This window comes from Melospiza melodia, chromosome 2, assembly GCF_035770615.1.
Source record: "Melospiza melodia melodia isolate bMelMel2 chromosome 2, bMelMel2.pri, whole genome shotgun sequence".
Lineage (NCBI taxonomy): Eukaryota > Metazoa > Chordata > Aves > Passeriformes > Passerellidae > Melospiza > Melospiza melodia.
The window spans coordinates 86,307,517-86,318,201 of record NC_086195.1 but is presented as its reverse complement, the minus strand read 5'-3'; the positions used below and the strand labels follow the sequence as shown (position 1 = coordinate 86,318,201).

The following is a 10,685-nucleotide window of genomic DNA, read 5'->3' as shown; positions in this document are numbered from 1 at the left end:
GGAAGTTTTAAACTCTTGCAGTATGAGCACACCTCAGACTTACCTTACCATTTATATGAGTGGATCATAGTTCTCTACCTGTTGACCAATATGACCAACTTTTTAAACTACTTTGGACAGGGGTTGTGTTTGAGAGTACAAGGTGGTGCCCTGTTTGGATGTTTGGGGTTTTTTGAAGCACTGCCTAACAAATACCTGACAGTGGGACACAAGACCATGTAGCAGCTCAGGCTAAGATAGCTAATAGCTCTGTCCCATCGCCCTCCCTTCACACAGGATCAGCAGTGCTCTAGTGACATGAGAGGTCATCTCAGACAGGTTTGTTATAACAACATCCCACACTACGAGAATGACTCAGGAGCCATCCAGATCAAGCCTGCTGTTCCAGTACCTCACAGCTTTTGGCATTGCTCTCTAATGCAGTCTGTGCATCAGTGTATGAAAAACTCCCAATGCTCTGCCAGCCACAATCTCCCAGCTCCCTGCAGGGCAATTCCCTATTTTGTTTCCATAAAGGGAAGTCTGACTTTTACCTCAACATTGATGATCTTCTACAAACATGTTCAGAGTTCAAAGACCAATTGCATGTGGATGTTCTTGGTCTGATACAGTAAACAAGTCACAGAAAATAGCTTCTGTTCATGCCCACAGGATCTTATCACATTAAAGAAAGAACAAACAGGACTATAGCAAATCACCTCCAGGGATGCCAGGTTGTGGTGGTTCAAACTCTGCTTTATCCACTCCAGCCAGCTTATGAGTGCTTACAGCTATTTAGTAAAAAACAACTCCCACCCCCCAAAAAAAACCAAAACAACAAAACAAAACATTCAAAAATTCATTCCACTCACTGTTACTGCAGGTATTAACTGAAGTCAGAAGATTCACAGAAGTAAAGTGTAATAAGACATTTATTAAAAGTGCTTTCAGTTATGTTAAGAGCTATAGTCTAATACCTATTTTTAAAAAGGCATCTCATTAAAAAATATTAGCTTAAAAACCATTCTGATCACTGTGGTTACAGACACATGACCCGCAGTGCTCTATGAAATGTTAGACCAGCTTTGTTGATTGGGACACAGTAATCTTCAAGTCCAGGATCCACAGTGTCTAGCATAGAGGAAGAACTGCTGGGAGCTCCAGAAGAGACGCCTGCAGGTACCTGGAATAGAAATGAAGTGACTACAGATATTGGCTTCAGATTTTTCAACTAAACTATCACCTGATTGTGCAATACATTGGAGAAGAGAAGCATCATCTTGCAACATTGCAGACAAAGTTGTTATCCAATGCATCTGCATACTAATGGATTAATCACTTTTCTGGTCAGAAAAGTTTTCTCCTCAAGGGGCTGATGGAGGCTTCTGTTTCAGAACTAGAAGCTGACAACTGTGAGAGAGCTACAACAGCCACAGCCCAAGCTGGAAAACCAGAGTCATCCTGCGCTTACAGCTATCCAAGACACTGGCATACTGGTTACTTACTTTGGGTGCTTATACTTCTGCTTAATGGCTTGCAGCTGGCAATGGGATGCATCAAGGCATGCTTTGTGCAGGTCAGTCAGGCAAGGCGCTATCTCACTTAAGGAATATCCAGTAAACGCAGCAAGTGGTTCTGGCTGGTCAGATGGGAAAAAACAGTGTTACTCTACTGTAGCCAGCAGCCATCTAAAAGATGGGTTTCCCACGGAAGCAGAAACTCTTTTCACTACATCAGAGCTCACTCTAGACTCTTTAAGCATGAAAAAGATTCAATTGTATTGTGCCATCAGTTTCACTCTGGGTCTTCCTTGGTGCCATGAAGTCTGACAAGCTCCTTCTGCTCTAAGCATGTGCATCCATTACATCTCTTCTGGATCTTACTCTGCACTAAAGCTATTTCTCCAACATAGAGCTGGAAGGTCTACCAAGGCTTGTGGTAGAGCAACAACAATTACACAGCAGTACAGCCACTTAAGTAGCCAGAATCAATTCTCCCCTTTCTCCCAGAAAGACCCTGAATTGTATCTGGGGGTGTAGTTTAGGACATTTGTGGGGCCTTTGGTACAGCCTTGACAAGTGAGAAAGACAGTAAAATCTCCTCTGTTTCAGAGAAGAGGCACATGATATTTCAGGTTTACTTAACAGTCATTTTTATCAGGTAGTCTCATTAACTCAAGAACAGCTACTCATCCTAGGATTTCAGCCTTCAGAACAATATACTTTGTAGCTACTCCTTCTCAGCTCAGTTCTAACAATAACAAAATGCTTGAGCTATTTATTAAATGCACAGTTGTTGTTCTTACCCAGAAAGATCTGTTCACTGTATAGTTTGCTAAACAGTAGGCTGCTGCAGCAATTTGTGAAGGAAGGTACTTCAGAAGAGGATCAACTTGAAGGAGACTCAGCTCTGCAAGATACTGAACAAGAAAATCCAAGTTTTTCAAAAACAATCAACCCAGTTGGTACAATCAGTCCAATACTGCAAGTATTAAAGTTTGTCAATGGTCTCAGTATGATGCATAAAAGCACAAACTATGTATTTAGTGAGAAGAATTAGCATTCCAGTCCTGTTGATCTTACAGAAGATCCTTTATCATGTTTCAGGGGGGACAGAAAGACCACATTTTGCCAAAGACTAACCCATCTAATCTAATCTAATCTGAAGTTCTGGTTCCATCATCAGATCTGACTTGATTTTACAGGTAAAGACTCAGAAAAGTCAAGTTTCATAAAACTGACAGACATGCTCTTCTTATCTGCTAAGGCTTTTGTTTATATAGATAAACACCTGGACATCAGGGATGACAGATCTAAGAAGCACAATATAGGTTCTGTTGGAGTAGATTATTGTACAATCCTATACCCTTTGCAGAGAAGCAGCTGGTCAGATGTTTTACTGTAATTTTGTTGTTTCTAAGCATGGTTGCCTACTCCAGGCAACTCCTATGCAGCTATGCAGGTTTATTCTGTGTCATTGTGGAGCAATGCACAGTTGCACCAAATCCAGGACAAGCCTGCTACACAGGCACTGTTCGAAAAAAAAAACCACCAGATTTTTACCATCTAATTGCCTGGCCAGTGAATTATCCCCTGACCAGACAAGACAGACCAAACCTGGGATTTCCATGAGGCACCTATCCAAAAGTCTCAGCACACAAGCCACTGCTATGAAACATGCAGTTTTAGGCCTGTTGCCAAGACAGCTTCATGAAATGCAAGTAGTTCTCCTTAAAGGATCACTTTCTTCCCCCTCAGTCCCAGAAGGCAGATAGTCCATACCCTTGCAAAGTTCTCTGTCCTCATACAGATTCCACGCCTCTGAATATACTGAAGGAGGAACTGGTTGATGGTTGGGGCTGTTAGGTCAAAACCCAGCACTTTGAGAAGCAAGTGTTCCATTCTTAGCAGCTGCTTCTTTGTGTAGGTATCATCTGTTATATAGACAAATTCATCCACATCTGGTGGGTAGATCTCTTCATACTTCCTGAAAAAGGGATATAGAAGCCACATTTTTCAGCTTTGAAGTTGTATGAGAACATGACATTACTAAAACTTGTGGAAAGCTCTAATTTTACTTGTTCCTCCAGGCTAGTTAACAATTTAGTTTCAAACTTGGGCAAATATACCTAGAGGAACTCCAAGTCATTGGTCTAGATAGACATACACTCACATTGTTGGCTCTTAACAGCAAGCTTTCAGTGGGCAACTCTCAGAAACAAAGCACACTCCAGACAAACACCCATGCACCCCTAAGCTATGCTGCTAACTCTGTCTAGTTAGAGCAGTTAAAGGGCAACTGAAGATTGCAACTGAGTCCATTACAGCCTTACAGGCTAGCAGTTTCACACTGTACTGCTTCTGCTACTGTGTTTATGATTACAAGCTTTTCACTTTCAACTTTTCACATTCACTACAACTTTTCACATTCAACATTAAATATTTCATTTTAATAGTACCAAAGGAGCCTATGTTGCTAATCTTGAGACATCATGAAAAGCTATCTACTAATGAAACCTTCCTTCCTTCAAATTACATTACTAGACTACACCCAAAAATAGGCTTTGGATAACCAAGATTTAGGAAGATGGAACACTTACGCAGCCAGAAGAATTGCCGCTGTTCCTACAAGCTGTAACTTCCCTCTGAGAACAGACATGCAGGAAAGAAATCTGTCCAGGAAGTTGACTGCCAAGTACAAAGTCTCTGTCCGAAGTTTATACTCTTCCCCTACTTCCACCAGCCAGTCTACCAGGATAGCACGCATTCCTGTTGTGATATCTGGCTGCTTCTTCATGTAGTAGGGCTTGGGCCTAAATCTTACCTGTTTGGAAAGAGTTGAAGAATCAGGATGATCACTCTGAAGAGAACCATGGATGGCTGAACTCATGAATATTCTTTATACTTACACTAAAAGAGCAGGGGTTGTCCCACTCAATAACTGGAAGTACTAAGTACAATTATTGTGCTAGTGGTAATTATTCCCAGCTAGTGGCATGTCTAGAATTTCTACATCTCTAGTATTTCTACACTGAAGAGATAGATTGAAGCTTTGGTGTTAGCAGGAGAATAGTAAAACACTTCCTGGGCTATGGACAGCCTTTGCCATCAATTGAGCCATTCAGAAGGACCTGAAAATGAACCAAGCAGATTTTCCCTCTTCTTCCCATCAGGAGACTGCACTTCACTGCTCTGACACAACAAGGTAGGAAAACCTACTGCTATAGTCAGTGAGATCACATCAAACTGCTTTAGCATTATTTCAGCATTCTACGCCCATCTGCAAGAATTCTTCATACCAAACAAGTCAAGAGATGCTCCCATCACAGGAATTAACAGGGATGCATTAATCCAGAAAGAACTTATCACCGACTATATGTTGCCTTTAGAAATTACTTTTTACTATTTACTTCCTCTTCTTTGTAGTTCAGTGGCAGCCCTGGATCTTTGCAATATTGCAGCCTACCACAGATACCTATAAGCTTCTCACAGGAACTTACTTCTGCCTCTCGGAGGTACTGATGAATGTCTTCTGCATACTCTCCCACAGCCAGAGTTACAACATCTTCCATGTGATCCTCTGGCTGGGATTGGAAGGATGTGTCCACTACCATAGGAGAGCCTAACAGGTAGGAAGCAGCAAGACATTTGTATCATTAATCTCTTGACTTTCTCTTGCTAATTTTAGCTCAGAAGTATTGCCCCTCATGTAGACACAATCCGAGTTAGCTGGCAGTGCTATTTGTTGTCACATAAGCTACTCACTAGCTTACAATTCACAACTCATAACCACCCTAGACGTGGCTGCGCTATGGACACCATCTGAGCAGTAACAGGAGTTACCTGAACTCAGATCCAACAGCTGGTGAATAGTGGATGTCATTGCACTGGTATCCAGCTCACAGTGGCTTAACTCCAGCTCTTCAGACACTTGGCAGCTGTAGTTTTCTTTATCTTCTGAGTCATCTATGTAGATAGCAAAACTTTGCTTTGGTGCAGCACTGATGATGCAGTTGGGCACTTCATCTTTTCTAGATGAAGTGATGGTGTTTTCAAAGCCAGAGAAGCGCTTGATAGCAGCACCCTGAAGCAGAGAACACAGTAACGCTGTGGGAGGGCAGCTCAGGAGGAAAACAGTGTGTCACTAGTTTCCAAAAAGAAAATCACTTTCCTAGTGTAACAGACACCAATAACAGGAGTTCATGCAAAACCCACCAACTAGCTACATTTGATGCCTATGAAGTTGGTGCCACTTGTAGCTGTCTTGCTGTGACAGACTCCACACAGAAAGAATTAAGAGTAGTAAAAGTCAGGAAACCAGGGGAGCAGCATCATACTCGGTGCCTCCCACCAAGGAGAACGTGGGTGCTGCTCAGTTCTAATGGGGCTGGGAAGTGCAGTCTGCTACACATTCAGTTCTGGCAAGGAGCAGTTGCAAGTGCAGCAAGTTAACAAAAGTGCTCAAGCACTGTCACAGACTTAGGAGGGACTGCATCTGCAAGAAGGCACTTCAAGCAGAGTTAAAAACTGAAGTTTGAATTTCTGAGCTTAAGCATCGCAACCCCTAGGACTACGCGTGCCCAGGCTACAATGTTTCACACCATCTACCAGTCAGCCACCAGCTGAGTTAGGGGCTTTATACAGCCAAAATCAAGAAGAGTTTTGTCCACCCACAGCAGCTGCTATTTTAGGTCAGAACAGTAACATTATCCCGGCCCCACCAGCAGACTCCAGGAGGGCTCAAGGGACAGAAAGGCAGAACAACCACACGTCATTAACTTGAACGTCTTGAAAGCACTGGCACCCTGGAGTGAGCACGGCTAGCCACACACCAATGAGAGCTTTGGGTCAGTGGACGGCCCTTCCTTAAACCACCCCCGACACTGTGGAGGGTAAGCGGCCGAGTAGTATCCCTTCCTTCCAGGATGAATTATTTACGCAGACTACTTCCACGGGGAAACACCCGCAGGGTGGGACTGTGCGGTTACCAGCAGGGTTTCTCGGGAAACTCACGCTTGAGAACTGGAGCCCGAGTCACCTTCTCACCCCGCCACGCCAGGTCTTTGCCGGCAGCCTCGGGGCAGGTGCGTGCACCGCTCATGCCGGCGGCTGCCAGCCCCGGGCCGCGGAGCTCAGCAGGGCTCTGCGGGCAGGGGGGCGGCAGGGCTGCGGGCAGCGGGGCTCACCTGGCCGCCGGGCCGCTGCTGCAGCTGCCCGTTCTCCGTCAGCACCCCCAGCACGGCCCGGCCGCTGCTGCTGCGGAGGACGGCGGGGCAGGACTCCCGCCGCCCCGCACGGCTCTTCTCTCCGATGCGATGCATCGCCCCGACGTCGGTACCTTTCGGAGGAGCAAAAAAACCCACAGAAATAAAACGAAATCGCGGGGGAGAAAAGAATAATAATAAAAAAATAAATTAAAAAACCCTCCGAACGACCACAAATGCGCCCCTAGCAACCCCTTCCTCCCGCCCGCCCCGCAGGATGACGGGTGCCCCACCGCGCTGCCCGGCTCCGCTCGCCACCAGCCCACGGGAGGCTCCGGCCGCCCTGCGCCGCCCAGGCCGCCCGCCGGCCCTGCGTAGGCGCGGCCGCTGGAGGCGGCGGCTGTTGGCCGCGGCCGGTTGGGAGCCCGGCGGCTCAACCCCCGGCGCGCCGCCCCGCCAGCCCCGCCGGCCGCGGGTCGCCATGGTGATCCCGGCAGGGCCCGGCCGCGCCGCCCGGCCCCGCGCGGGCCCCGCGCAGCGCCCGGGCCCGGAGCCGCCGCGGCCGCGCACCGGCTGCGCTCCGAACGCGCGCAGCGCAGGGATGGGATGTTGGGAAAAATGCATGTATTTTGTGATTGGCTTTTCGCAAATATTGACATGAATATTATATGCGTTGAGTAATGCTGTATTAATTTTCTTAAGTAGAGTGTTAAATATAGTTTTAGGTTATAGAAAATGTTAAAATAGAAACTATGCTATGTAGGATACTTTTTGTAAAGGAAGGACTCGCAGCGAGATAGCAGCCACAGGACATCTAAATCTTTCAGAGAAAAAGAATTTATTGCCCTCTTAGAAGAAACGAACTTCTTCCTGCCTCGAAGGCACTGTTAGGATTCAGAGGAAGAAGTTTACGATGACTAGACAGAATCCTGTGTTTGAATGGAATTTATGCATCATGTATGAAGTGTATGAATACGCAACAGGCTATTGCTTTTAAGGGTTAATCCTTTGTTAACAGGTGTCCTTTTTCGGGCTCATGCTGCCCAGAAAAAGGTACCCGGACGTCCGTAACTCTTTGTCTCCATTGCCTCATATTGTCCTAATTCAAATAGTCCAAATTATTATTACTCTAATTGTATTACTATTTTTATAACCATTTTATTACTATTAAACTTTTAAAATTTAAAAAACGAGTGATTGGTGTTTTTCACAGATGTGCAAGCGACAGCAGCGGCTCTGTGCCAACAGCCGGGCTTGGACTTTGATAATCAAAGTCTGGTCTCTCTTTGTAAAGGATGCGCGAGAAAAAGGAGCTCTTACTTCATGTAAGGGTGGGTTTGACTCCCGTGATAAGTCCAAGCTGAGGGACAGATAGGTGCTGACCTGGCCGTGCTGTTGCACGGCTAAGCAGCGCTCAGCTGCCAGCATGGGAAACACAGCGGTTCGTTCAGTCAAACCTGCAAAGTTTGTCACCAGTGATGTGTATAGTGATACGTGCAAATTGAACGCATGTGGGAAGGCTGTGGCCACGCTGGGGAACATGATTAGATTTTTGAAATGATCTTGGCAAACTGGATAAATGTTCAGGAAAATCAGGATGCTCCTGAAGCACAAGTGTAGGGGCAGAGCCAGTGGATGCAGAAATGCAGGGTGGGGAACAGCCAGTTAGGGAGCAGCTCCATGAAGAAGAATCAGGAGGTTACAGTGAACCTCAGCCTGAGCATGATTCACCAGGATCATAGCTGTCTGAGCAGGAATAAACAGAAGTATAGCCTGTTTGAGCCCTTTGAAAGTTCTTAGTGAAGACAAAGGAATGAGAACTACAGCAGCTGAAACCTCAGCATGATGGTTAGATGCCAGAATCGTGATGCCCCAGAAGAGACAGCATGGGAAATTTCAGAATTTCCCTTGTTGCAGATTTGTAAGACCAAATTAAAGAGAATTTTGTTAAAACTGTCTGTGCGTTGGCAGTGATGATACTTGAGATGCTCTCCAGGGATTGAAATGTAGAAGCTCTGATCCAAAATTCAGACATATCAAGCAGGGTCTTATGCCAGAATTGGTTTTTGCAGTTCTTGTGATCCAATCTGCATTAAAGGGTTGTAGTTTTTCTCCACACTCTTCTTACATTTATTTTTTAACCAACTCACTCTGAACCACCAAAAAGGATTTTATCATAAGGAGCAAGTGGTATATCTGAAGGTGAAAAATGTTACCTGATCCATTGTTCATGAGACATTATTTTTCCTTTTGGATGGGAGGGGCTCCTTGTCCTTGCAGCAACAGGGTTGTAAGCAGGTAGTTACTGTAGTGGATCTGTCACAGCTACAGGGATGGGCAAAGGCAAGTCAGGGGAACAGAAGATTATGTTGTATATCCATGCTCTTCTCCTTCTTTAATTTCGAACCCCCAGGAACAAGGGGTTCCTTGCACAAGGAACACTTCACTTGGGGGCAGTTATTTAAACATTTTCATACCAAGTTTTAATTTCTGAAAAGAAATTAGTCTAGTTGCCAGCCTTTGAAATCAAATATTAGCCTAAGTTGAACTTTAAACACTCCTTACCCTTTTGTTTTGATGGGATGACCAAATTCATCTTCAGTCTCTAAGCATTCTATATATCCAAGTGCCCATCATATCTTTATTCCATTTAAACATAACTTAGGAATCTCAGCGAGCCAAGAGATGACTTATTAATATTTTTATATATAAGCAGCATATGGCTATCCTCACTAGTCATATTGTGCATTAATGTAGCTGAAACGCCTCTCAAATGCTTTTAATGAGGTTATCTAAGCTCCAGTTTCTCAGGAACTCTTTGAAACAGCCCAGTATGGATTAGTACCTGAGGGAGGCCAGTGAGCTTTTCCAGCCACTACATAATTGTAGCAGCAAATCAAATAAAGCTTTGGGCCATTAGTCATTTGCTTGTGAGATTCTCTTTGTGTTTGAGAGAAAGCTGAAGCCTTCCTGAGTGAACTCCTAGGGCTTCTTGCAGTAATCACTGTCTTACTGATGATTTCTAGGAAGACAGAGAAGTCAGAGCAATTCCTGACTTGGCGGGGATGCTTCCTTCCTCTGTACCTCTGGAAAAGACAGTGTTAAAGCCCTTTGTCTCTTGTCTTGTCTGTCTTTCCTAGTTCCTTAGATCTTTCTCCTTCTTGCAGTCTTTGCTTCAAATGTTGTCCAGCTTTGGTGCATTTTGCAGCTAAAGGGTCTTATTCCATGCTGTGGGAACAGGCACTGGTTCCTGCTTTTTCTCTGAAAATCACTGTTAATTCCCAGTTTTTACACAGCAAGCTCTGCACAGGCTTCAGTTCACAATCTGGGGCATGGATCCCTTTGCCCACAAATTAAACCGCGGTCAGCTGTCCCCTTCTCTCTTCACCCTTTGAAGTATTTTTGGGTCCCTAGTGTGGTTTAATCCCTGGGCTTTCAGCTTGGCCTAAATAGTTATTGGCCTGCAGCCTGGGAATAGCATCTTTACTGGCAATAAAACAGTTGTAGTCTTCCAATTAAGTGCAGGTATAAGATGAGAAGCAGTTCATGGAAGACTGTTGCAACTTCCCAGCCTTGCTCCTCTAAGTCTCACATTGAATTACAACATAGCATTTATACAGGAAAACCCATTCAGGCAGGTTGGACACAGTTACAATGACTTTGGCCAGGTCACATTCAATATTTGGCAAGTCTTTCCAGACCAATGCATTGAGCAACCACACAGCAGGTCCATGTGCGGCACAGACTTGTCTGAGGTCAGCTTTATGGCAGAGCAACAATGGAAATCCCCCTGAACAGCAAATTTGATGCACAGCTGCATAACACCCTAGGAAATGTGGTGTGGGAGCAGTCTTAGAGTCAGAAAGTTTCTAAAAAGAATTATGAAGTCTCCTTGACATTAAGAGCAGTGACCTGCAAGGTCCCATCAGGACTTTTTGTATGGTCTGAAAGTACCAAAGAAGTAAAGAACGTGACTTCTTTCACATGGCTATGATTCCTTGGG

At 44.9% G+C, this 10,685-nt stretch overlaps 1 protein-coding gene across 1 annotated transcript; it reads right to left on the bottom strand.

The window, feature by feature from the left end:
• Positions 1–893: 893 nt before the first annotated feature.
• Positions 894–7,057, bottom strand: CCNA1 (cyclin A1). Its single transcript, XM_063150485.1, has 9 exons — positions 6,976–7,057; positions 6,665–6,816; positions 5,322–5,562; positions 4,979–5,100; positions 4,079–4,302; positions 3,261–3,465; positions 2,285–2,398; positions 1,485–1,618; positions 894–1,162 (listed from the first exon to the last, which is right to left on the bottom strand). The coding sequence occupies exons 2-9, from the start codon at positions 6,797–6,799 to the stop codon at positions 1,111–1,113; spliced, it is 1,227 nt and encodes a 408-aa protein (XP_063006555.1). The 5' UTR covers positions 6,800–6,816; positions 6,976–7,057; the 3' UTR covers positions 894–1,110.
• Positions 7,058–10,685: the final 3,628 nt, after the last annotated feature.